The following is a 27,944-nucleotide window of genomic DNA, read 5'->3' on the forward strand; positions in this document are numbered from 1 at the left end:
GCTTGAATTCAAAGTTGTTTCCTGCAAAAAGGATTATTTTTACTTTTTCCAGCTGCCTGAAAGTCCTATAATCTAGGACCACTTTGGAATAAATTTTTAGCTTAATGTTTTTCAGACCATAATGTCACTGTGAATTTGAGCCACAAAGCCTTATGAGGGGAAATCGGGTTATAAATTCTTAGAAAAACGTGTTCTCCCCACATCCAGTACCAAAGTCAAAATAGATAGGCTTCCTTGTTTTCCTTTCCTGCAGGTAAATGTATTTTAGTTCGCCCTCCACTAATGATGTTGTTCTGTAGCTTCCAACCTCAGATGACAAGCACTTGTGATTCTCCCTGCTACCACTTGGGCTGTGTCCCATTTCTTACAAAGATGCACACACAGGCCACAGGGTTCTGCAGATGCCCGTGGGCTGAAAGCTGGCATCCGTGTCTGTGGACTTCACAGGACTCCTGCTTCCTCATTGTTTTAAACATCTGAGATTTTTGTTGTCAACTCAGCTGTATATGTTAAAGGATTATTTTTTTAATGTTCTTATCCGGTGATATCAGTTATTTTCAGTTGGAGTGCTATTCAGGGAAACCAGACCGAAGCCCCCTTGATTTTTTAGGGCATTCCATTCTGCCTTCTTCACTCTCCACCGAAACCACTCTCTTTAAGGCACCAACCCCTCCCTGTGTCCAACTCAGAAGGAAATGTCTCTTGACCCGGCCAGCAGCATTGGCCACGGTTGCTGCCTCCTGCAAACTGTTTGTTCCTTTGCGTCTAGGACGCTGCAGCCTCTTGTTTGCTGTCTGTCTGCAAGTTCTCTGTCAGCCCCTTCACTCCACCAGCTTTCATCCAGGGCTGCACTTTCTCTAAGAAATCCCCTCCATTTTCCTGGATTCAACGTCAGCTTCATGCCGAGTCCCACCAACACCCCCCTTTATATTTCTGGGCCAGACTTCTTTTCTGAGCACCGCAGATCTGAAGAGCAACCCTCACTCTCGGTTGTCATTGAGTTCTGAGACTTAGTGTGCTGGAAGAGGAGCTTGTTTTCGCTTCCCCAGCCTTCATTCTTAGCAGATAACATCCCCAGAGGCCTGGGTGCTCAGGCTGCAGACATAGGATCCAGCCACCATTTGTCCCTCCTTCTCATTCCCCAAATCCAAGCCATAAGTCAGTCCTTTGGTTTCATCTCAGGTGTGTCTCCTGTTGACTTCTGTCTTTCTTCTGTTGCCATCCAGCTTCACACCACCCTGTCCTCTCATCATTGCACCGTCTTCCAAGTGGTTGTCTCACGCTTCCACGCTCCCATTCTCCATGGAACTGCAAGCGCGATCTGAAAACATAAAACACTTTTTTTTTTTGCTTCAGACATTCCTGTTACTTGTCTTCTAACGACAGGCTACAGTGTCTGCATGTTCCAGCCTGTCCCCCTCTCTACAGTCCCCCATGCCATTCTCCCCTGGCACTGTGTCCCAGCCAGGAGAGCTTCCTTGAATTTTTCAAATGCAGTATTCTCGTTGTGCCTTTCCCAAACAGGTCCTTTAGCCTTTGCTGCCTGTCTGGGCTGTTCTTTCTTTAAATGTTTGTTTATTCATTTTTATTTAAATATTTATTCAGTTTTGTTTATTTGAAAGACAGGGATTTTCCATCTGCTGATTCACTCCCCAAATGCCTACAATGGCCCGGGCTGGGCCAGGCTGAAGCCAGGAGCCAGGAACTCCAGATGGGCCTCCCTCCAGGATAACAGGGGCCCAAGTACTTGAGCCATCACTTGTTTGCTTTCCCAGGTACTTTAGCAGGGAGGCGGAGGTGGAACTTGATCCCAGGCACACCCAGACAGGTTAGGGGCATCCCAGGCAGCAGCTTAACCTGCTCCACAATACCCACCTCTGGGCTGTTCCTCAGTGACTCAGGCTGTCTTATTCTTAGGTTCCAGGTTAGAGATGATCTCTTCAGAGAGGTTTTCCTGGCCGCCACCTGCCTTCTGTTCTTCCTTTGAGGACCTTTTGTTTTCTCTTTGGTGGGACTTAGCACAGTTTGCGTTTATCTTATATATGTGGTGGTTCACTTGGTGTCATTGGCACTGCTAGAATGCGAGTTCCTTGAAAGCAGGTGCCACATCTCTCCTTAGTCACCGTCCGGTATCCAGCCCCTAGGACAGGGACTACTCAGGAAAGGGAAGAAGAAAGAATGAGCTGAAGGGCACTAATTAGTGATGCACCTGGTACTAAGACTGCACTCTCTTGGTTCCTGATTTACTGCTCATTAGGTGAATAATTAATTCTCAATTTATAAAATATAACTTTATTAGAAAATGTAATTCAAATTGTCCTATACTTTGGAAAGCTGAAACAGCTCATCGCAGGTACCCAGAAGTACACGAATGCTCCACATCGAGGACATTCCTTCAAAGTACACGTCACAGCTGCCTGTAATTGCATATGGCAATGTCAGATATTCATGTTAAGAAACACTAGGGAAAACCTTTCGAAGTATTTTTCAAATTTTACTGTTTTTTCTCTTGCTTCTCATTCAGGATGTAAGGAGGGGCTAATAAGAAAGCTGGCCTACTGCAGTCTCAATCTCTGTTTTCTTTTCTCACAGGAGCCACACGGATGGGTTGTGGATTTGGTCAATAAGGTATACAACTTTGTTGTTACGGCCATGTAGTGTATTTTCTGTTTTCTAAGGAAATTTCCCAGCACTTGATATTTTAAGTCAATGGTAGTTACAGAGAATAGTCAGATTTTTTTTTCCTTGCAAAAGGGCACTAACAGTGGCCAGTTTTCCCCTGGAACCTAAATTTTTGTTGTTCCTTCCTTTTTTGTGTGAACAGTTTATTAGTGGAGATGATCATCGGCATTTGGAGTTAGCCCATGTCCTGCAGTATACCACAGGAGTGCTAGAATGATCTTTGTGGTTATTGTCTCCAGACTGATATTGTGGAACAAAGTGATAAAGTTAGGAGGGTAGCCCTCGATCTTGCTTACATAATTAAAATGCAGCATTTTAAAATCGATCTGTGCCTTTTTCTTCTCAGTTTGGGGAATTAGGAGGATTTGCAGCAATCCAAGCCAAGCTCCATTCAGAAGACATAGAACTTGGGGTAAGTTAAATCACGCACATGCCCAGCGTGGAAGCACACTTTCATTGGGTTGGTACACAACCAAGGCACTTGGGCTGCACACATTAAGCTTACTGTTAAATTAATCTTACAGGAGCAGACTCTATGGCTCTGTAGCCAAGGAAAAGTTTACTGCTAATCATAACCAAATTTGCATGTAGGATATTTGGGGTTTTGAGCCCTCTATTTTCCCTTTGCCCATGATAATTCTCCCTTAATCTATGGTGGTTCCATGAAGTGATCTTACTATTAAATACATACTTGGGGCATAGTGGGTAAAGCCACTGCTTGTGAAGTTGGCATGCCATATGGGCACTAGTTCGAGTCCTGGCTGCTTCACTCCAATCCAGCTCCCTGCTAATGGCCTGGAAAAAACAACGGAAAATGCCAAGTATCTGGGCCCCTGCCACCCATGTGGGAGACCCAGATGAAGCTCCTGGCTTCCAGCTCCAGCCTGGCCCAGCCCCAGCTGTTGTAGTCATCTGAGGAATGAACCAGAAGATGGAAGGTCAATCTGTCTCTCTCTCTCCCTCCCTCCCTCTCCTTCTCTCCATGTAACTTTGTCTTTCAAATAAAATAAATCTTTAAAAAAAGGATATTATGTGTGGCAGGTATATGATACATAATAAATTTATTGATTCAGTTCAGAATTTATTTCAGGGCCCAATGCTGAGCCAGGCTGGAGCCAGGAACTCCATCTGGGTCTCCCACATGGGTTCCAAATACTTGGGCCATCCTCCACTTCTTTTTCCAGGCACAGTAAGAGGGAGCTGGGTCAGAAGTAGAACTAGGGCCGGCCCAGTGGCGCAGTGGGTTAAAGCCCTGGCCTGAAATGCCGGCATCCCATATGGGCGCTGGTTTGTGTCCTGGCTGCGCCTCTTCTGATCCAGCCTTCTGGTATGGCCTGGGAAAGCAGTAGAAGATGGCCCAAGTCCTTGGACCCCTGCACCCGCATGGGAGACTCAGAAGAAGCTCCTGACTCCTGGCTTCAGATCAGCTCAGCTCCGGCCATTGCGGCCGTCTGGGGAGTAAACCAGTGAATAGAAGACCTCTCTCTCTGTCTGTCTGTCTCTACCTCTCTCTGTGACTCTGTCTTTCAAATAAATAAAATAAATCTTTAAAAAAAAAAAAAAAAAAAAAAAAGGAGAACTGCAGGACTCAAGCCAGCTCTCTGATATGGTGTGGGATGCTGAAGAAGTTGCAAGCCATAGCTTAACCATCATGCAACAGTGCCAGCCTCTAATTTCTTTCTTTTTTTTTAGCACTAGAACACTTGTTAATTCCCTACAGAGTCAGCATTTGCCACATAAAGAAAGGAGAGAGGGAAGGAAGGAGAGAAAGAAAGAAAAGGCAACTGTGTTGTTCTGCACTTTGATGTGGAATTATATTGTTTAGGCTGAATTGAGAAGGAAATTCCAAAGGTTGAGACTAATCATTTTCTTAGATGTTTGTTTATTTATGTATTCATTTATTTATTTTCATCTATTTGAGAGGCAGAGCAACACATGCAGATATCTTCCATCTGCTAATTCACTCCCAGATGTCCATAACAGCCAGGGCTGGGCTAAGCCTGGAACTCTGTCCTGATCTTCCATGTGATTGTCAAGTATTTGAGCCATCACCTGATGTCTCTCATGTGTGCACATTAGCAGGGAGCTGGATCAGAAGCAGGGTAGCTGGAACCAACACTTTGATATGGGATGTGAACATCCCAAGCAGTGCCGTAACCTGCTGCAACTACAACACCCAACCCGAGACTCTAATCTTAGCAAGCAGGTATAATTAAAATTTTATGAGTGCCTGATTTCTGACCAGTTAAGAAGGAGGCTGTGTCCCAGAATAAATTTAGGCCATTTAATAAGACTAAGTGCGAGTCACGTGTTTTTGAATTTGAAAAATACTAGAGGGAAGTCCTACTTCACAGTCCTACCAGTTGAAAGTATCTGTACGAAGTAAGAAATGGAAGTTGCCTGTCCTTCTGCCACCCCCTCACGCATGTGTGGCTTCTCAGTAATGGTTACCCACTGAGCATGTAGCCTTTCTGAGGACTTTCTAAATCATTTGCCTAAGTCTCTGTGTGTTTTCCCCCTCACCTATCTACCTCTCCGCCCCCCCATACTGAATCATACTCAAACCTATACCTCGTGGTGTGTTTTGTTAACATTATACCATAGACGTCTCTTTCACATTAGTGCTCTCAAATATTTTTTAATGCCTCCAACATGTTTCATTCCCTCCACACTCTTCCTCTTCCCTTCCCTTCCCTTTATTTGAAAGGCAGGAAATAGGGAGGGAGAGACCGAAAGAGATCTTCTATCCACTGGTTCACTGCCCAGATGGCCACAACAGCTGTGGCCTGGCCAGGCTAAAACCAGGAGCCTGGAGTTCTATCCAGGTCTCCCACCTGGGTAGCAGGGGCCGTTACTTGAACCATCATCAGCTAGTTTCCCATGCAAATTAGTAGGGAGCTGGATCAGCAGCAGAGCAGCTGGAACTTGAACTGGTACTCCTATGTGAGATGCCAGCATCACAGGTAGTGGCCTAATCTGCTGTGCCACATGGTCGGCCCCTCCAGCATATTTCTTTAAGGGGCATACCATGAGCGGTATTATTAATGGGCATTGGGTTAATTGTAAGTTTTTCCTGCTACAAGAACTTAGTGTTCCTTAACTGTGTTATAAAGACTATATTTAAAAATTATAATTCACAGTGCTCTTATCTTTTTCCAAAAAGCTTGTACCAGTCTGTGTTCCCAAATTGTTATAAATATCTTCAATCTTGAATTTTTCCAGGGTGATGGACTAAGCAGTGGTATCATTTAATGTGTGATTTTTTTTTAAAGATTTATTTATGATTTGAAAGTCAGAGTTACAGAGAGGCAGAGAGAAAGAGAGGTCTTCCATCTGCTGGTTCACTCCTCAGATGACCACAATGGCTGGAGTTGCACCAATCTGAAGCCAGGAGCCAGGAGCTTCTTCCTGGTTTCCCATGTGGGTGCGGGGGTCCAAGGACTTGGGCTATCTTCTACTGCTTTCCCAGGCCATAGCAGAGAGCTGGATTGGAAGTGGAGCAGCCAGAACTCGAACCAGCGCCCATATGGGATGCCAGTCAACATGCTGCTACACCACAGCACTGGCCCCCTGTGTAATATTTTGATTTCAGTCAACTTGAACATTTTGCCATGATTCTTGCTGTTTACATTTCTCCTGTGAACTGGCTAGTTATTTAGATCTCTTTTGGGTTATTGGTTAATTTTTAGTATGATTAATTTTATATTCTTATGAATATACCTACTTTGTGTGTTTGTAAATTTTTTCAAGCATTTTGCTTATCTCCATTTTTATGTATAGCATCTTTTGCATAGAGAAGTTTCAAAATTTTATGTAGTCACGTTTTTCCTTTATGCCTTGAAAAGTTTTTTTTAAGATTTATTTATTTATTTGAAAGGCCGAGTTACAGAGAGAGAGATCTTCCAATCCACTGGTTTACTCCCCAGATGGCCACAGTGGCCAGGGCTGAGCCAGGGAATGCCTCTGGATCTCCCATGTGGTTGGCAGGGACCCAAAGACTTGGGCCATCTTCAGCTGCTTTTCGCAGGCCATTAGCAGAGAGCTAGATGGGAAGTGGAGCACTCAGGACTCAAACCTGTGCTCACAGGGGAAACTTTGCAGGTGGAATGGCTTTACCCACTATACTACAATGCCCGACCCCTTTAAAAAGTTTTTTAAACTTGCTTTTTAAGTTGCTTGGAAAATATTTTCCCACCTGAAGAGTATTGCACTGTAGTTAGGTAGATAGATAGGTAGGTATGTAGATAATTACTATGATAGTTTATTTTTTAAACTTAGCTGTTTCATTAATTTGGGACTTGCTTTTATATATTGTGGAAGGCAGGAATCCACTTCTATTGTCTTCCAAATGGGTAACCAGTTAGGTATCTGAATAGGTAATCTCTGTTGAAGAACCCCCTTGTCCGTACTATTTGTGTTTGCTGGCTTTACCATGGATCAGAGTCCCATTGTGTATGTGGATGCACTCTGGACTTCTATTCCTGCTGCTCATCCATTTATTCTTTGGTCCATTTCTATACTATGGTAGTGCCAGTAATGCCTAGTGTCATTCTTTTCTAAAATATTATGATTCTCATGATTTTGCTTTTCTGGATATAGTCAACATGTCAGATTCTCTTCTGAGATCATGTTGGATTTGTGCTCAATTTATAGGTCCTTCTGAGCAGAATTAACATTTTTACAACATTGGGCTTTTCATTTGGGAAATAGTGTCTCCCCACTTATGGGGACATTCATTTATATATTTCAGGAAAGTTTTTGGATTTTCATCAGACAGCCCTTTGTTTTTGATAAAGACATGTTTTACTGTCACCCCAGCTTTCTTTCCTTTTCAAAAAATTATCTTTGTATGAACCTTTAGAATGATTTCATCCAGTCCTCCAAAGTTTTATTGACATTTTCTGATTTACATTGTATTCAATTTTTTTTTTTTTTTTTTTTTTTGACAGGCAGAGTGGACAGTGAGAGAGAGAGAGAGAGAGACAGAGAGAAAGGTCTTCCTTTTGCCGTTGGTTCACCCTCCAGTGGTTGCCGCGGCCGGTGCATTGCGCTGATCCGAAGCCAGGAGCCAGGTGCTTCTCCTGGTCTCCCATGCGGGTGCAGAGCCCAAGGACTTGGGCCACCCTCCACTGCACTCCTGAGCCACAGCAGAGAGCTGGCCTGAAAGAGGGGCAACCGGGACAGAATCCGGCGCCCCAACTGGGACTAGAACCTGGTGTGCTGGCACCGCAGGTGGAAGATTAGCCGATTGAGCCGCGGCGCCGGCCTTACATTGTATTAAATTTCTGTAATAATTCAGATTGACATCTTCCTGTGACTTCCTCTATTCCAGAGTTAGTCTTTTTTTTTTTTAAAAAAAAAAAGATTTATTTTATTTATTTGAAAGACAGAGTTACATAGGGAGAAAGAGATGTTCCATCCACTGGTTCACTCCCCAAGTGGCTGCAGCAGCTAGGACTGGGCTAGACTGAAACCAGGAGCCAGGAGCTTCTTCTGGATCTCCAACGTGGGAGGCAGGGTCCCAAGCACTTGAGCCATCTTCCATTGCTTTTCTCAGGCCTTTAGCAGGGAGCTGGATCAGAAGTGGAGCCACTGGGACACAAACCAGTGGCCAGGTGGAATGCTGGTGTCACAGGTGGCAGCTTTATTGGCTGTGCCACAGTGCTGGCCTCTAGTCATTGATTCTTGACTTGATCAAATCACTCTGACTCTTTCTGGTACGTGAAAAAAAACTTGTTTAATTTTGAAAGGAGAAGGCCCTCTCCCATTGATTTCTAACCTGCGGTGTCTTTTTCCAGGCCGTCTCAGCCCTGGTGCAGCCCTTAGGAGTGTGCGCAGAGTACCTGAATCCCTCTGTGGTGCAGGTAGGATTGGCCATTGCACAGTTCTTTAGACACTGATCCGAGACATGCGGACTCTGAAGGGTTTCTTCCTGTCAGGTTGTTCACAATTGTCCATAATTCAAAGTAACAACTTTTTTTCAGAATAGCTGTCCATTTAGCAAGAAAGATTATCAGAAAATAAAAAAAAAAGCACTAAATAATTTCAAGTATGAGTAGAGGAGATATCGTAACATTGGAGAAGGTTGTTACCTTTTCAACTTATCAAATATAATTCCAAGTTGGTTCTGACTTCCTGTCTGTACAGTAAGTAGCAGCTATCACGGGATGTTGAAGGGTTCAGTTCCGTTTTGTATTAAATTAGATCAGGGCTGAGCAGTCTGGGAGGCTCACTCAGTGGCTGAGTCGCCCACTTCTGAGTAACACTTAGCAGCACATCCTGTCTGACTGCTGCCCCACAGAATTCTAAGTTAGAAAGCCATAGAACAGTCCAAGGTAAGAGCATTCCATTTTCTAAGCTAAAGGGATTTTATGTTTCCTTGTTTCCATTTTAGTTAATAGGTTTTGCTGAACAAAATGTCATATTGAAATACCTCCATTTATTGTCTTTATAAATAAGTCTGAAACCTGTAACGTTGGCAGAGATATTTTTAAAATACCACAAATGGTTTGGAAAATGTGGTGTCCTTTAAGAGTAGAGTTTTGGATGCACTATTCCTTCTCCGTTCTGGAGAGTATGTTGTGTGCGTCATCCGTAGGCCTCACTCACACCAGCCAGCCAGAACAGCTCAGAAGTTCGCATATTTTGCAGAGTTCATACTTACATTCACTTTTTAAAAATCAAATGCAAAATATTTTCTGTGTTATAAAACTAATACTCATGCTTAATGTTGTAAAAGTCCATGTGTCTTAAGTTGCTCTTCAAAATTACTCTCCTAAGGTAGAAAATGATAGGGACTATGCTCATATTAGTGTAAAAAAAGCTGAGGCACAGAATGAGTTAAAGGTGTACTTGGTATGGTGTTAGCTGGTTAATGGTGGCTCTGAGACTGAATGTACATCTTAGCACACTCTCCTCTGTGAATTGTAAAAGAAGAAATGTCTCCTATGTGCTCTGGGGCACACTCTTTCCGCAGCCCATGCTAGACCCAGTCATTCTAACCACGATCCAGGATGTGCGGAGTGTGGAGGAGAAGGACCTCAAGGACAAGGTAAATGCTGTGTCCAGCCCAGTGAGCTGGTGCAGGGAGCGCTCAGGAACAGAGCCAGGGTGTGGCAGGGCTCTTTGGGTTACATACAATCACATCTAATGCACTTGACATTTCCTAACCACAAAATGCCGTTTCTGGAACGCCAGTGGCTGGTGCTACCTCAGTCCCTAGAATGAATGCAGTGATCGATTCTCAGTGATCGAGACCATTCAGAGTTTCACTCACGTGATTCTGATGGTGTTACAATCGTTGTGGAATAGAAGGAGCTTTAAAATATTGTGATATTAGAAGTTTATCCAAATTGTTGAAAGCAATTTGGACGTTAAAATTTAATGTCCTTGAATTTCTCACGGGACCGTTCCCTTTCCCTTGCTACTTACCTAGGAACTAAATGTTGTTTAGAAACAAAGTGTACTCAGTTGGGCCACTTAGGGATCAGATACCACCACCCTGTTGTCATCCTGTTTTCTGTGTGTTTTATAAAAATTGAGATCAAAAATATTTTTACAGTTTGTCTTTTGTTTTGTTTTTATTAAATAAAAGAGATTGGTTAGCATCCCTGAGCTCTTGTCTGCCATTAAGTTACTCTGCATGCGCTTCCAACCGGACCTGGTGACGGCCGTGGATGAGCTGCGGCTGGACATCCTGCTGCGCATGCTGAAGTCGCCACACTTCAGTGCTAAGATGAATTCCCTCAAGGAGGTTAGTTCTGCATCAGGCTCTGGGAGACCTGGACACTCCAAGTTCTGCTCAGACTCGTGCTTATGAAAATGTTGGGAAATAATTTCTTTTAATGATAAAATGAGAGTGATTATGTATGAAATGTTGTTTATAATTGTATGTTAGTAGAACCATCTTATATGTATTCCTTTTCAAATTTCATTTGCTGAAATATTTTAACTCCTTAGCATTTTTGTGAAATTTCATAGAATGTAATCCTTCAAAATTTGAGATTTACATTTTACCCTAAGGGTACAGTTTATTATTTATTTATTTCAGATAAATTTATTTATTTCAGATAAATAAATAAATGGGTTTATTTAAACCAAATCTTCTAAGTGGGATTAGGACAAAGACAAAATGACTCAGCTGTGTTGATCTAAGCAAAATGGCAGAAATGATTGTAGCGCCCTAAAGTTTTATCAAACCCATGCAAGCATCGCAATTGGTTTTGGTGAATGAAAAGTGAAGCCAGTATAGTTCAGACATAATTATGGTTATTTTTCCTTAAGTTTTGTATTAGTTAGGAATTGGCTATTGCCCAGGAGTGAAGGATCAAATAGCCAGATCATGAAAGGACAGGGAGTCTGATGTGCAACTGGAGCAACGAGAACCTGAGACTTGACTGTGGGCAGACCTCTGCGCGAGTCTTGTCCCCGCTTCTCCAAGCACATTGGCCTCATTCCCTCTCTGTCTGCAGTGTGGCATCTTCTTTCCAGTAGAGTTTGTGGCCATGGATAGCTCTCAAGTTTCTCATCTTGTAGTTCCGTTATTAGTGAAGGACTGACACTTTTCTTTGTGGTCCCGAGTATGAAATGTGGAGGAAGTATGGGGCAGGTCTTAGCCTAGCACTTAAGGTACCTGCATCCCACATCCGAGTGCTGGGTTCAATTCCCTGCTCTGCCTCCTGACTCCAGCTTCCCACCAGTACAGAACTTGGAGGCAGTGGTGATGGCTCAGTGATTGGGTTTCTGCCTCCTACGAGGGAGACTGGGATTTCATTCCCCGCTCCTAGCTGCAGCCCCAGCCCAGCCCTGGCCTTTGCAGGTGTCTTTGGGCGGTGAACCAATGGATGAGGAAGCTTTCTCTTGCTCATGTTCTCTCCCTCTCCCTCACCCTTCCCCCCTACCCCCACCCCCATACCCCCTCTCTGTCTTCATCTCTGTTTCTGTCTCTCAAACTAAAGTTTTTTGGAAGGAAATTCCCTGAGTGGAGTTTGGGTCTGGGTTAGCTGCTGTCCCTGAGCCCATGGCCAGTGCTCCAGGGAGTGTGAGCTGTAATACCCACACCCTGTTCTTGTTAAAGAGACATCACAAGTAGTAGTCTGTTAACTGTTAATAACTGGCCTTCAGTACGTTTTGACTAATCATCAGACCACATTGTAAACACTAAAAATAACAGGCTGTATATGTAGATTTTAATTATGTATATTATGTTCAGTGATAATAATCCTGTCTTTTTAGGTAACCAAACTAATAGAAGATAGTACTTTATCCAAATCTGTGAAGAATGCTATAGATACAGACAGATTATTAGATTGGCTCGTTGAAAACTCAGTTCTGTCAATTGCACTGGAAGGTAGGTTGCTTTCAAAACTTGAAAATTACTTCACACATGATTTAAATAACACTTTTATGTAAAAAAAAAAAAAAGGTACAAAACTGTTGCTTTGACTGTAGTAGTAACCATGTAGCACATCTCTGTTACCTTAGCTTACTAGGATTGTGTTTAGGGGTCAGTGCTCACTGCCTCTGGCGGCTTCTCTGCTTGCTTCCACCAGGCAACATAGACCAAGCCCAATACTGTGATCGTATAAAGGGAATCATTGAACTCTTGGGCAGCAAATTGTCTTTAGATGAACTCACTAAAATTTGGAAGATACAGGTAAGTTGATCAGAATTATCTTTGCCTTTTCCTGACATTTTTGGACTACGGGAAAGGAAGGAAGATGCTGAGTAAGCACAGAAATGCAACATCTGTCTTGCTTTAACCATGTAGCTAAGCCTAATCCAGTTTACAATTTTTGGTTTTTATCAAGATTGCATATATAAAAAGGATTCCAGTACTCACCAGAAGTTTCTAACTGCTGAGATAGTCTAGTCTTCCAACTTCCTAGATTAAAATACAGCACGTCTTCCCAAAGATTATTCAGCAGTAAGTGGCAGAGCTAAGAGGAATGTTAGTCCAGTGTTGTTCTTGTTACGTGATTTGTTCCTGTCTTCCATTCTGTCTCCCACTGAGGATGGTGGTGCCGCCTCCCACGCCTGCAGGCATCTCTCCCGCCGGCCCTCTGAACAGGTGTGGCAGGACGCAGCCCTCCCTTCTGTTGCTTTTCCCTTCTCTTTGGTCACAGCCCACTCGATTGGTTTTTGTCTTTCTTTTCTGACATTCCTTCTTAAGTTGCCTTTATTAACTTAGTCTCTTCGACTTTGCTTTTATATACTAGTGTTTTTTCCAGTTGTAGTCCTTAGTCCCTTTCTTGTTCTAAAAGCTTCTATTGTAGTCAGTTTCATCCACTTCTGTGACTGACTATAATTGTGTTCTGCTGACTCTCTATATTTTATCTCTTAATACAGACCTCTTCTCGGAGCCCCAGTGCAAAATAACTAAAAATTTCTTTCTTCCTTCCTCCCTTCCTTCCTTCCTTTGTCCCTTCCTTCCTTCCTTCTTTTCTGAGACTTACTTATTTGAGAGTCAGAACTACAGAGAGATACAGAAATGCTCTGTCCAGTGGTTCACTCACCAGATGGCCTCAATGGCCAGCACTGGGCCAGGCTGGAGCCAGGAGCTTCCTCCTAGTCTCCCACGTGGGTGGCAGAGGCCCAAACATTTAGGCCATCTTTCTCTGCTTTTCCCAGGCCATCAGCCAGGAGATGGATCAGAAGTAGAACAGCCGGGACACAAGTTGGCACCCATATGGGATGCCAGTGTCACAGGAGGCAGCTCTACCCACTACTCCACAACACTGACCCCAAAGAATTTCACTAGAACACCTTTACGTGTGGATCTTGTTGGCATCTCAAATTCATTAGGTCCAGACCTAGTGCCCAATTCTGTTTCTGTATGGTGGTGTCCTTCATCTAGGTACTACTCCAGATAAAAGGCTGGAGCTCACCTGGACTATATCCAGTTAGTCACTTAATCAGAGGCTGTTCAGGAAACGATACCATGCTCAGTATTTACAATGGGGAATGGACTGTAGGTGATTATTTATAAAGGTGTTGCTGAGATTTAAGAGCCAAAACAGAGAAGAGGAACAAAAAGGAAGCAGGGGTGTAAAGTCCAAGCAAAGGAAACTGCTTTTGAAAGTGCTTTCACTGTGTGTGCTGGGACAGAGACGTGCTTCCAAAATCCTTCGCTACTTCAGCCAGCACAGACATCCACCTTCTACACTAAACCAGAAACACTTCTTACTTCCTCCTGCCTTCTTGTCTCCCAGCACTGCATCTCATTGGCAGAATGTAGTAGTAAGATGGCAGGCAGAGGAGTTTGGGAAATGTAATTGCAGACTCTCAGCCCAGCATTACAGAGCAGAGGAGGGGAAGTTAGGTGCAGGAGTGAAAGAAAACAGCCCTGGGTCCCATAGATTTTGCCTCTCATGCCTTGGCCTTGGTGGACTTCCCTTGTGTAATTTTACTTGTGAGTATGAGTTTGGAATCCATGTAAGTTTGAACATTGAAAGACTATGATGCATATTGATTGCACAAGGATACTAAAAAAGTTGGTGGAAGAATGGTATTAAAAGGTGTTAATTTTGGGGCAGAATATTTTAGATCTCTGTTTCCATGAACTTTTCAAAGACTCTGCATATACCTGCAGCATTCAGCCAGCAGTTCTATGTGCACAATAGAGACTAAGAAAATTCTTAAGGAACTGAATCCAAAAATGCCCCCCTGGCTTTGAGGTTGCTCATATTAGGACCAGTGAGGCATGACAGTGCCGTGATTGAAGTTATAAAGTGATTTTCAGCCATAAAGTTGACAGTAGTCTGCAGCTCTGAAACAGGCTTTCTGCCCGTGGGATGATAAATATTAATTGAAGTCACAAAATATGAGTAAAATTAAAAATGAGGCAGGTAATACTCTGAGGCCTTTGAGTTCATTTATAAGATTTCAGTCGGTCTGAATTTTTTAGCAAGTTGAAAATATTTTGTTCTCTTCTTGAAGTGAATACATCAGATTAAGAGCTTGATTTTCATTTTTTTTTTTTCACAATGCCCTTTTAAAGATTTAATGCCAGCAAGAGTTTAAATAAAGTCCGCCGATAACCGTTAATGATGGCTCCAGGTAGTCTTGCCAGTGTTACCGTACAAGTAATGCTGATTAGACTGGAGTCGATTTATCTTTGTTATATCTTTGCTTTTGCTTCTATAAATTGACAGGGAGAAGACTTAGTTTTGCTAAGTCCCAAGACTTAACCTTTTTCCCCTGTCTGCTTTTGTAGTCTGGACAATCGTCTACCGTAATTGAGAACATTCATACAATCATTGCTGCGGCAGCTGTGAAGTTTAATTCCGATCAGCTTAATCATTTATTTGTTCTTATTCAAAAGGTATGCATTCAACTTTGTTTACTTTTTTTTTTTTTTTGAAGATTTATTTATTACTTATTTGAAAGGCAGAGTTAGGCCGGCGCTGCGGCTCACTAGGCTAATCCTCTGCCTTGCGGCGCTGGCACACCAGGTTCTAGTCCCGGTCGGGGCACCAGATTCTGTCCCGGTTGCCCCTCTTCCAGGCCAGGCCAGCTCTCTGCTGTGGCCAGGGAGTGCAGTGGAGGATGGCCCAGGTGCTTGGGCCCTGCACCCCATGGGAGACCAGGAGAAGTACCTGGCTCCTGCCATTGGATCAGCGCGGTGCACCGGCCGCGGCGGCCATTGGAGGGTGAACCAACGGCACAAGGAAGACCTTTCTCTCTGTCTCTCTCTCTCACTGTCCACTCTGTCCAAAAAAAAAAAAGGCAGAGTTATGGAGAGGCAGAGGCAGAGAGAAAGGGAGAGGGAGAGAGAGGTCTTCCATCTGCTGGTTTATCCCCTAAATGGCTGCAACAGCTGGAGCTGGCAGCTTCTTCCAGGCTTCCCTCATGGGTGCAGGGGCCCAAGCACTTGGGCCGTCTTCTGCTACTTTCCCAGGCCATAGCAGAGGCTGGATTGGAAGTGCCCATATGGGATACCGGCACTGCAGGCAGTGGCTTTACCCACTACACCACAGCGCTGGCCCCCAAACTTGCCTGTTTTAAAATTTCCCTAGACGAAGATCTCTTGAAATCCCCACCTCTGAAGTAGCATTATTTAAATGTAGTTATCTTGATCAAGATTTTGTAGCTCGAGTTGAAAGTTTGTGCTTATTTTGCCAATTTGATTGTGAAGCAATTCCTGTGTCCTGTCTTTTCCGTCCTGCAGAGCTGGGAGACAGAGAGCGACAGGGTAAGGCAGAAGCTGTTGAGCCTGATTGGACGAATAGGCCGGGAAGCTCGCTTTGAGACCACTTCTGGAAAGGCAGGAGCATCAAATGGATTTTTCTAGCTACAGATGTTTAAAGCGGTTTAATTTGCATTTAGGCTGGCTCATCACATGTGGTATTATTGTAGGTGTTAGATGTGCTCTGGGAACTGGCTCATCTTCCCACCCTGCCCAGTAGCCTTATTCAGCAAGCCCTGGAGGAGCACCTGACAATCCTGAGCGATGCATACGCAGTGAAAGAAGCAATCAAGCGGAGCTACATCATTAAGTGCATAGAAGATATTAAACGGGTTGGTTTTATCTTTGGTCTGATTTTGTTGTCAGAGAAATAGTATTTCCTAGTGATTAGAACCAAGCAATTTTCCCACCTTTAAAGTAAGTTACACTAAGGTGTCCCAACTGGGAGCTGTGACCGTAGAGTCTAAGATGGGTGAAGTGTAGGTGTTGCTGTTACCATGCCACTTACGTTTCTCTCACAATGAATTTTCAGCCTGGAGAATGGTCAGGTTTGGAAAAAAACAAGAAGGATGGATTCAAGGTAAGAATTTGCAGATGGAACCAACTAAAAGGTATACCCATTCAGTAATTCTTTTTAGTAAACTGTATCACAGTTCTAAAATAGTAGCGTGTGTTTCAGTGTTCCTTAAAGTGGTGTTCATGTACCAACTTGGTGTGTAAATATTCACAACAATACATATTATTTAAAGCTTGGATAGTTACTGACTCTGAAAAGGAAAAAAATCCAGGGTCACATTCAAAATGGATCCTCATTATGTAATTTCCCTACATTTTCAACTTAGTTTTTCTTTTTAGGAATCAAACTTAAAGTATACACAGCTTGAGTAAGTTCAGTGGATTCTAAATAATTATCATGCCATTGTTCTGTGCTGGGGAGAAATGGAGGAACATCCATAGGGCGAGAGAGAAGGAGGGGAGAAGGAGATTCGGTGTTGGTGCTTGGTAGTTTTTCAGGGGCTCGGTTCAGATGAGTGCCTAACATGGTTCCTTGGGCAGACTATCACTAAGTCAGTGTCAGTGCTGGCGTCTGGGCTGTGACCTGAGGAGGCGGGACTGGGAGGGCCTGGCTCTGTAGAAGCCTTGGCCTTCAGGGTTCCTGTGGACTCGGGAGCTCCTCGGGGTGGTGCTGGCAGATTCAGCAGGCATGACTGTAGCTCTGCTGTTGCTGCAGGCCTTTGGGGAGGATCGCAATGCGCAGCCCAGTGGAACGGGCTGCCGTGGCTGCAGCAGCCATTGCCATGGGGGCCTGCAGGGTAGCGCAGACCAAATGTATAGTCTAGTGTGGGAGGGACTTCATTTTACTATTGACACAGAAAAGTTTTCCGTGAAAACTTAGTAGTGGCTTAGTAATTTGATTGGCAAAACATATTCCTTGGCTTTAATTGGTAGGTATTTCTTTAAAGGATCTTGAATACTGTGAAGTGATTTTCATTTGTAAATTCAGAGACCCTGGCTCAATTAAGAGGCTTTGGTGGCTCAGTGGGCTTTTGTTCTCTTAAGTTGTGTTTGGCTGTGAGGTCCAGTTGGGGGCATTGAAGAACTCTGCCTTTCTTGTTTCTGACGCTGGAGTTTGGTGAAGGGAATTTGCTGCAAACGCTCTAGTTTTCGGGCTTGTAAAAGGCATTCACAGACTGGAGCTGGTAATGCCCAGGCTATGAGGAACTTGTCCCTCAGTTCACCAGGACTGCTGTCTTCCTACCTGGATGCAATTCGAATTTTTCCAGTTTTCTCAGCTCAGTGACTCAGTTAAGTGGCAACCTCTGTCCTTATGAGTGAAATTCACCCTAAGTTATCAGCGAAGTTTCGCTCCTTCAGTGGTAAAGAAAGAAGAAAAGGGTATCTCTAGGAGAATGGTCTTTTCTTCACAGCAACACATACATTGCCATTTAGATTGAAAAGGTCAAAGCGAAAGAGAAAAGTCAAACTGGCTTCTGAAAGCAGAAGTTTCCTCCTGACCATTGTTCTTCCTTATAGTCAGTTTCGTCACTGCGTCTCTGTTGCTTCTCTTCGTAGTCACTTCATTCACATCTGTTGTTTTATAACACAACTCAGAAAGTAACAGGAGAACCTTTGGAGTCATTTGGTGAGACTTGAAAGGAATATTCTTCCCCACTGCTCCCAGTAAGGAAATTCTGGTGTACCATTATTTCACTCTACACGATGCCTTGCTCTGTTACGCGGCACTGTCAGCTTACGGAGTGCTTTGGATACTCTCTGGAAGTACACGTTGCTGAAGGGGGGCAGTGGGAAGATGAAAGCCCCCTGGACGTGGCTCCAGGCAGGGCCGACTTACTCACTGCCACTAAAGGTGTTTTTCTATGCTATGCCCTTTCCTGCCAGGCAGCAAGGTGGGCTGACTGGGGATTATGTCTCCCTGCCAGGCTACACAGAAACTAAGCAAAGGGTAAGACAAGATCACCCACTCTTACTCCCCTCCCACCCTCAGCTGCCTCTCTTCCCCCAGCTGACCTCCCTCCCCTGCTTTGACACTCTTACAGTTCCCAAGCTCCACTGTTGTGTTCAGAGACTCTGACTTGATTTCTTACCTTTATTTCTGTAGATTTGCCAGGGTACCCTTAGTTCCCTTGGGTCCTGTTTCCTTTGCTTCCTTTATATCTCCTGCTGTCCACCCCAGCCCTTTCCCTCGTATTTCACGGTTTTTCCCCTCAGTTAAAAAGTTTAAATGTCCTCACTCTGCCCCCCCCCAGAAAAATACTAAACCAAACCAAACCAAACCAAAAAAATAAAAAAATAAAAATCACTGCTACTCAATTAATAGTGTGTTTGCACAGGCCTTAAAGTATTGTTTTCAGGCCTCCTAGCATAGTGCTTGGCAGGCTTTCAGTAAATGTTGCCTCCCTTCCTCTTACTTCCTGCCCTTCGCCCTGTTGAACACTAAAAGCCTCATATATGTGGAATATCCCTTGTTTGAAATGCTTGGAACCAGAAGTGTTTTAGATTTTGGAGATTTTTGGATTTTGGAATATATACATCGATTTTTCTGGCTGAGCACCCCAGTCCAAAAATCTGAAATGCAAAGTACTCTAAAATCTGAAACCTTTTGAGCATCATGTTGACAGTCAAGAAGTTTCATATTTTGGAACATTTCAGATATTGGATTTTCAGATTAGGGGAGTTTGACCCATATATACAGTTGTACCTGCCAAAATGTGTAACAGAAAGTAAAAAGTAGCAAGATCTCTTCAGCATGAATGTCTTACAGTGATGTGGTTAGCACTAGGAGGAACACTTTAAAATTATTTCCTACACACAACATTTTTTTGCTTTGGTTCTTGAAAAACAAGGCAGATGAGGAAATAGAGATGTTCAGCTTGAGAAAACTCAAAAATTAAGAATGTGAAAGCTTTCTTCAGATACTTAGGAACTGTTATACCGAAGTTTGAGTCCGTTTTTTACCTCTCCTAAGAAGTTATGCAGAGACATATTTCAGTATGAGAAAGCAGTGAACTTTCCAGAACAGTCTGAAAACAGGATGCACTGCCCCCAAGGCGGCGAGTTCCTTGTCACCAGGGACACCAAGAGACTTACGAAGTCACTTAGTAGCAGATGAGTAAGGAGAAATGAGTAGAGGTTTGCTAGCTAAGCCGTGGACCTCCAGGGTTTCATCTAACAACAGAATGATTGGGCATCTTGTTAACCCTGCTTAGGAAACCTCAACTCCATGACATCATCAAGTATGTTCCTTTTAATTGTTCATCAGTCTTTGCCCTTTTTGTGATTGGAAAATTTAATTTAAAATTCTCTTTTAACTTGGCAACTTAATGTAATAAGTAAAATAGGATAAATAGTATCTTAACCTGTTTGCTAAGCATTAGAAAGACTATATCAGAAATAATCCTTAAATTCCAATTTTATATGCTTTTAATTCTATTGTATAGTGAGTTACCTTCAAAGGACAATTTTAGTGTTAAATAAAACACTCTAACCATACTTGACTTAATTGGTCATAAGGATGGTTTTTAATATATCTGCTTATTGCTAAAGGGTTCATATTAATATCCTAAGTCTTTGTAATCCTTTTGGAAGATACCAGTTTTAATCATTGTCATTTTGAAACTTTTATATTTTGCCAGAAATATTCTGTGTAGTCTCACACGTAGTTGACCTTTGGTATATACCTTATTTCTGTGATTCTCAGATGCCATGATTGCACCCTGCATCACAGATTTAACAGGTTTGCAGAGAACACTGTACATTTACTTTACCAACCCTGTGTTTAGATTCACAGTCAAGAGGTGGAGTGTGCACCCCCTTTCGGCTGAGTTAGATGCAGCTTCCCTGTGGCACCCTGTTCTTCATGATCCGTGGCAGTGCTTAGGGCCTCTCGCTAATGTTCACGGTGGCCTGTATAATTTTGAGACATGTTGCAGACTATGGGGTTTTGTGTAAAACTGAGGCTACTCTTTCCTTAACCAAGTAGAGTAACTATAGTTGAGGTGCAGCCTAGTGCAGAGAGACCTTAATTGCTGAGTGATGCAGCCCTTCACAGGGCATGAGTCTCACACGGCTTCTCCTGACTTAAAAATGCCCTAGTCTGAAACCATTGACAACTTCACTTTTAATTGCTTTGATGGACATGATAGGCTAGTGATTACTGCATTAAGTATGATCTTTTGGATAATATTTAACAAATTAGTGATCCAAATTTAAGTTGAAAAAAATCTCTGTTTGGTGTAATAACTAACATGACAGGTAGATGAGCAGATCCCCTTTGTAGAAGGCTAAGTCTTTACATGCTTTTCTAAGGACAGCTGTATCGAAACTTAACCTCTGCCTAGTGGCTGATATGTTTCTTTGACATAATTGTAAAAAGAGTCAGTTTCAGAAACATTAAAAAAATCATAAAACCTGTATCTTGGAATCCGGAAATACAGCATTTGCTGATTGATTGACAAGGAAACAGTATTGTTTTGGCAGTAGCTTACGTATTCAGTAGTAAGAAATTTTATGGTAAAAGACATCAGAAGTCTTTTTTTCCTCCCCACAGGGATCTTTGTCCTATGCAGACTCACTAAGACAAAAACTTCAAACAAAAACCTTAAACAAAAACCTCAGCCTTTAAAAAGGCTAAAGACTTAAGCTTTTATTCAGTTTTTTGGTCAGAGATTTAGTAATTGACCAATTAATATTTCTTAATCTGGCATTCTTACCAAATTTTATAATGAACTTCCGTAGTTCAAAAGATGCTAATTATTAAAAAGCAGTTTCCTTGTTAAGGAAGGAGTATTACATGAACCTGACTTTTCAGATTTGTACCATGAAGATCTGGATTGTCGTGTACCACTTTCAGAAATAATATGTTTGAAAGTGTTTTGAAAAATGTAAAGGATGGTATAAGTGTAAAGTGTCTGTAATAATGAATTAAAAATAGAGTTAACCTTTTATGAAATTGTTTTGACTAGGAAATACAAATATCATGAAAATAATCTTAATATTTACTGTCAGTATCTTGATCATATCATTGGTATCTTAATCTTATGAATATGGAAAGCTATATTCTACTTCCATTTTACTTACCAGTCAGATCAGTATGATCCAAGTTAAGCTTTTGCCGTGACTTTATTTTATTGTGTCAACATGTCTTAGCAGCCTGTGCTACTTAATCTGTCCTCTGAAGTTGCTAATTCCCTGTTGTCTGTTTTTTGGCTGATGTACCCCTGTACATTTACTGTCACTTCACATCCACTCCTGTTTGCAGTTCTTGGCCTTAGGAAATTGCATGCAGAATAAGAAGTTGAAGACTGAATTTTGAATGCATGGAGATAAGCTATAAATGAGCATTATGATGAAGAAAATAATAGAATGTGGACAATAAAATCTAATTGAAAATTTCTTATAGCTAATAAATGATTCTGCCGTTTATTTCTTAATATAATTAATTTAACTTCTTTTTAACTCTAGTCATCTCAGCTTAATAATCCCCAGTTTGTATGGGTGGTACCAGCTTTGCGTCAACTCCATGAAATCACCCGCTCATTCATAAAACAAACCTATCAAAAGCAAGACAAGGTGAGACAATAGCTGGTTAATAAATTCATGCAGTTACTTGTGTAACCTCTTTAAATAACAAAACATGGGTGAAGTTACTGAGTTTATAGTTGCTGTCTTTAATCTTTATGGTTATTAGTGTAATTCATTTATATCATGTCATAATCCTGAGTTTGAACATTCTGTTGTCATTTCTGTGAACTTTTTGTTATATCCCTAACCCAAATTCTTAAGCCAAATTTGTTAAAATAATTAGGCCAATTTTTGAAAGTTTGGATGATATTTTAGAGATTTGTTTGAAAAGATTCAAGAGAGTGGGCTGGCGCCGTGGCTCAATAGGCTAATCCTCCGCCTGTGGCGCCGGCACACCGGGTTCTAGTCCTGGTCGGGGCACCGGATTCTGTCCCGGTTGCCCCCCTTCCAGGCCAGCTCTCTGCTGTTTCCCGGGAGTGCAGTGGAGGATGGCCCAAGTGCATGGGCCCTGCACCCCATGGGAGACCAGGAGAAGCACCTGGCTCCTGGCTTCGGATCACCGCGGTGTGCCGGCCGCAGCGTGCCGGCCGCAGCGGCTGTTGGAGGGTGAACCGACGGCAAAGGAAGACCTTTCTCTCTGTCTCTCTCTCTCTCACTGTCCACTCTGCCTGTCAAAAAAATAAAAAAGATTCAAGAGAGTGTTTTATATTGCAAAAAGATTAGTTTACTTAAGGAACTAGAGCTTTCTCAGAGTAATAGACTTGGGAAGAAAGATAAGAAAGGTATATAAGAACAATTTGTTATAAAGACCTTTTTAAAAGAAGGAATCTCCCTTAGATGCAAACAATTTGTTAATAAGAGTATTAGTTCCCTAGTAAATCTTCCTACCAGATTGATTCTATTTACCTCTGCGTGTAGGAAACAGTACTGAAATCTTTATAGTTGTTCACCTGGGATTACGCCTTGAAACAGAAGCTTGTATTGAACCAACAAAATAATTACACATTCTCATATGACTTTTCTTTTTCTTGCTTTTTTCCAAGAGCATTATTCAAGATTTGAAGAAAAATTTTGAAATAGTGAAATTGGTAACGGGAAGTTTGCTAGCTTGTCACCGACTCGCAGCTGCTGTGGCCGGGCCTGGGGGCTTAACTGGCTCAACGCTGGTGGATGGCCGGTACACTTACCGGGAGGTATCAGCCATTGTCTTTTTGTTTCATGAGTTAGAGCATTCATTTGACTTTTCATACTTGGACCTTAAAAGTAATCCGTCATGCTGTGTGGAGTTCTAAAGAGGTTGTGTGAAGCAGCTTTGTGGTGAGAGAACAGCTTTGGGTCTTGATTATAGTCATTTCTAATTAAAGTTCAGGAAAAAATGACATTTGTGAGTTGCTCTTTCAGTGAATCACCTAAGAATTGTATATGATGCATTTGGGGGGTGAACCAATGGAAGGAAGACCTTTTTCTCTCTCTGTCTCTCTCACTGTCTAACTCTGCCTGTCAAAAAAAAAAAAAAAAAAAAAAGTATATGATGAAGTGAAAAACATCTTTGTCTTTGATCTGAAATAATAGTTGTCAATTCTGTGGATAATAGTTTTCATTTTTCAAACAGATTGATTTCAAGTATTGTTTTAAAAAAAACTAGAAAAAAATCTTACCAGTTGTGAGTTTATGGTGCTTTACTTTGAGACTGCTGAAATTATATTTCATTGACATCTAAAGTCAACTGAATTCGTAGTATTCTTGGGATGGAATCTATTACAGATTTTTCACTTTTATTTTACACTAAGTTAAGGTTTGTTTTAATTGTTTTGTTTTGCTGTTAAGCTTTTAAGTGTGAATTTCTAGGGTTAACTAATGAGCACTGTTTCTTTTTGCAGTATTTAGAGGCACATCTAAAATTTCTGGCATTTTTCTTGCAAGAAGCTACTCTTTATCTCGGTTGGAATCGTGCCAAGGAAATCTGGGAGTGTCTTGTGACCGGCCAGGATGTCTGTGAATTAGATAGAGAGGTAGGATGGTATTGTGAATAAATGACAGAAATATTTAAATATTTTCCTTTTTTTCTATCTTTTTTTTTTTTAATGTATCTCACACCTTCAATTCTAAATGCTTTTCAGTTTATATATAAGGATAGATGGAATAGGCTAGGAACAGTAAATGCTGAAAAAATATTTTATATAGTGTAAACCCATTATATAAACAAGTATATAAATTCTTTGGTCATTTTAATAACATTCTAGATGAAGTACCAAATTCAACCAAGTGAGTACAGATAGAGAAGTGTAGGTGTATATTTTAGTTTTATTCTTTTCTATAAGGCTAATTTTAAGTCAACTATCATGATGTAGCACTTTAGAAACACTAAAAAAAGAATCAGTACTTGGATGTATTTTAAACTATGTTTAAGCAGCCAAAAACAGATTAAACCAGGAACGGAACTGCTTTGATATTCTGTTAACAGTAGATCTTGATTTCCTCATCTCATTGTACAGAACCGTATTTGCTTCTCTGTACGATTGTTGAAAGGACTGAGTTTTTGACAAGTGCCTGGCACAGAGCAAGGCTTACTCAGTGTTGATGGGAAAACCCAAACATAAAATTAAATGAAAAGCGTGAGGCTATTTTTAATTATCTAGGAGAGGACCCTTATAGTTTCAGAGTTCCAGGTGTTTCAGTTTGGAGTGGTATTTTGGCAGTGTAAATTTTGGAAGTATTAAAAATAATTTAATATACTACTCTACCAGTTTGGAATGCATATTTGCCTGCCGAGGCTTTTGGCTGTGGGCTGATGGCTGTCTTGATCCTCAGGTGTGTTTTGAGTGGTTCACCAAGGGGCAGCATGATCTTGAGAGTGATGTTCAGCAGCAGCTCTTCAAGGAGAAAATTCTGAAGTTGGAGTCATATGAAATCACCATGAATGGTATGACAATCAGCTTCCTAAGAAATTTTGTTCTTTCCTTTTCTTGTAATCTTACTGCTCAGAAGCAACAACACAGTTTGGACTACTCTTCTGGAATTTTCTTTGTACATATTTAGGTATATATAGACAAACAGAGGTAAATTCCTTTTTTTGTTTTTAATTTATTTATTTACTTGAGAGGCAGAATTAACAGACAGAAAGGGAGAGACAGAGAGAGAGAGAGAGAGAGAGAGGTCTCCCATCTGCAAGTTTGCTCTGCAAATGGCTGCAGTGGCCAAAGCTGGGCCAATCTAAAGTTTCTTCTGGATCTTCCACATGGGTACAGGGGCTCAAGCACTTGGGCCATCTTTTACTGCTTTTCCAAACCATTAGCAAGGAGCTGGATCAGAAGTGGAGCAGCCAGGACTTGAATTGGTGTCCATATGGGATGCCAGCTCCGTAGGCAGATGCTTAACCTACTGCACCACAGCACTGGCCCCAGTAAATTCCTTTTTACATAATGGTTTCTTTTAATTAATTTTTAAATTATATGGCCTGATAGCTAAAAGAGCCAAATTGCCTTTTTAAAATTCTGTCTTAGAAAAGAATTCAGTAAGGTAAAAATGTATCACAATGTAGAAATCATTCTTTTAGGTCTTTCTTTTAATTGAATTTTTTATTGAGATGTAATTCACGTGCCATGCATTTCACTTTTTTAAAGTGTGCAATCTTTGGCTTTTAGCATATTCACAGAGTTGTGCAATCTTCACTATTTTCTAATCTCAAAACATTTCTGTCACCCCAGTAAGTAACCCTTTACTCTTTAGCAGTCGTTTTCTCTTAGCTCTGGTCTATTTTTTGCGTTTGTGGATGAGCTTAATCTGGACAGTTGGTATAAGGGAAATCATACAGTATCTGATCTTTTAGATCTGGCCTCTTTCATTGTGTGCTAAAGCATGTTTTCAAGGTTCACCCATGTTGTACCATGTATCAGTTCTTCATTCCAGCTTATGGTTATTATGCTGTATGGGTTTTTTATGTGTTGTTTATCTCTTCACCAACTGAGGAACATTTGGGTTTTTACCACCTTACTGTAAATGCTGCTGTAAACATCCATGAACAAGTTTTTGTATAAATTTTCATGTATAGGCTTGTCATCTTGGGGAGATATAAATCATCTGTGAGGAACTGTCAGATGTTTTTTGCAAAGCAGTGGCACCATGTTGTAATCTCACCAGCAATCTATAAGGATTCCAGTTTCTCCACATTCTTGCCAATACTTATTTCCACCTTTTTCTTTTTTCAAGTTTAGACATTCTAGTGGGTCTGAAGTTAATTGCATTTCTCTGACAACTAATGATATGGAACATCTATTCATATGTGCTTATTGACCATTTGTATTCTGTGGACAAATTTCTGTTCGAATCTTTTGGCCATTTTTAAGTTGGGTTATTCATCTCTTTATTGCTGAATTGTAAGCATCCTTTCTATATTCTGAACACCAGCTCCTTGTGAGATACATGAATTGTAGGTATTTTCTCTCATTCTATGGATTGTCTTTTTTTTCTTGATAGTATTTTTATGAAGCACAAAGTTTTACATTTTGGAAGTGTGCATTTGGCCTAGTGGTTGAGACACTGGCTGGGACACTGATGTCTCCTATTGGAGTCCCTGGGTTCACTGTCTAGCTCCCGCTTCTGGCTTCAGCTTCGGACTGCAGATTCATGCTGGTGCAACCCTGGGAGGCAGTGGTGGTGCCTCAAGTGACTGGTATCCTGCCACCCACATCAGAGACCCTGATGGAATTTCCAGCTCCTGGCTTTTCACCCAGTCCTGGCCAGTGTAAGCATTGAGGAGTCAGCCAGTGGGTGAGAGTCCTGCCTCTCTCTCTTACAAACAAACAAACAAATATTTTCAAGTTTTAAATTTTGGTTAAGTTCAATTTTCTTTAATTAAGTTATATTTTCTTTTGTTGCTGATGCCTTTATACTTGCATCCAAGAAACCCACTGCCAAGAACTCTGTGGTTTTAGTTCTTGATTCACTCAGAATCTTTTCATTACTTATCTGCGTTACTTTGAGTGCACGAATTTATGTGGAATTCTATAATTTCAGGTTTTAACTTATTTAAGACTTTTTTTGAAAACGTGAATCTCTGTGATCATCGTTTAAAAAGACAAGGAGCTCAGTTGGTAAGTACATGCATTAGCTTCTCATTACTGTAACAGAATACCTGAGGCAGGTTAACTCTGTAAAGAAAAAAGGCTTATTTAGGCTTACAATTCTGGAGGTTCATAGTCTTACTGTCAGATGGCCCCAATGGTTCCATCTCTAGTGAGAGCATTCTACCTGGTACAGGACATCACCTGACAAGAGACAAATAGTGCACGCCTCTGTCTCTTCAATCTACAGTTTCTCTTTCTTTTTATAAACCCACTCTATAAACCCATCGGGGTTCCACTCTATCACCTGGTTTAACCTTAATCACTTCCCAGAGGCTCTGCCTCTGAACACCATCATTGGATTAATTTTGTTCCCCTTAGTACCCTTAGGACTTTAGAGTTTAAACTGGCTGCATGAGTTTAAACACCAAATCATCTTTAAACCATTATTCTCAAAACTAGATAATTTGAATAATCTCATACAGCTTATTTAGTATTTAGCAAAGCATGTTATAATTGAGAGAAAGCATGGAATTTTTTAAAGAACACGATGCCCTGACTGCTGACTGCTGTGCTAGTAACAGCTCTCTCAGACTGAAGTGGAGGCTTCCTTTCCTGTACTGCCACGTCCCACCAACTGCTTGCAGAACTCAACTCACTTCTCAAATCTCTGTCCATTTCTTGCTGATGTGAGGGCAGCCAGTGCCCTCCTGTGGCTTGGTGATTGCCATGTAGGGGCAGTTCCTGTAAGCTTCGATGGCCTCAGATCCAGCAGTTCGTGTGCACCTGCAAAAGTAACAAAATCTACAATTCTGCAGTCACAATGGTACATATTTGGGGAGAAAAATTTATGAATAGACAGTAAAATAATAAGTCTATAAAATACAGATAGCTTATGGGTATATTTACCTACACCCTTAAAAAAGAAAGACAAAAACTACTAGCTCTTTTTCTAAGTCCTTTCATTCAGG

At 41.6% G+C, this 27,944-nt stretch overlaps 1 protein-coding gene across 3 annotated transcripts in view; it reads left to right on the forward strand.

Moving 5' to 3' along the window:
• Positions 1-27,944, forward strand: part of USP24 (ubiquitin specific peptidase 24) — a 152,297-nt gene that overhangs the window by 49,860 nt on the left and 74,493 nt on the right. For 2 of the 3 annotated variants that reach the window (XM_051856428.2, XM_051856429.2), the window contains exons 6-22: positions 2,593-2,628; positions 3,029-3,094; positions 8,481-8,546; positions 9,659-9,733; positions 10,277-10,435; positions 11,917-12,031; positions 12,234-12,337; positions 14,897-15,004; positions 15,851-15,946; positions 16,039-16,200; positions 16,401-16,448; positions 18,273-18,332; positions 21,851-21,958; positions 22,954-23,103; positions 23,791-23,922; positions 24,722-24,833; positions 26,927-27,003. In XM_051856428.2, the coding sequence (XP_051712388.2) occupies positions 2,593-2,628; positions 3,029-3,094; positions 8,481-8,546; positions 9,659-9,733; positions 10,277-10,435; positions 11,917-12,031; positions 12,234-12,337; positions 14,897-15,004; positions 15,851-15,946; positions 16,039-16,200; positions 16,401-16,448; positions 18,273-18,332; positions 21,851-21,958; positions 22,954-23,103; positions 23,791-23,922; positions 24,722-24,833; positions 26,927-27,003 (1,674 nt within the window). The remainder of the gene's footprint in view (positions 1-2,592; positions 2,629-3,028; positions 3,095-8,480; positions 8,547-9,658; positions 9,734-10,276; positions 10,436-11,916; positions 12,032-12,233; positions 12,338-14,896; positions 15,005-15,850; positions 15,947-16,038; positions 16,201-16,400; positions 16,449-18,272; positions 18,333-21,850; positions 21,959-22,953; positions 23,104-23,790; positions 23,923-24,721; positions 24,834-26,926; positions 27,004-27,944) is intronic. The other variant, XM_051856430.2, reaches the window with a different exon arrangement.

Source organism: Oryctolagus cuniculus, chromosome 7 (genome assembly GCF_964237555.1).
Source record: "Oryctolagus cuniculus chromosome 7, mOryCun1.1, whole genome shotgun sequence".
In the NCBI taxonomy this organism is placed as follows: Eukaryota; Metazoa; Chordata; class Mammalia; order Lagomorpha; family Leporidae; genus Oryctolagus; species Oryctolagus cuniculus.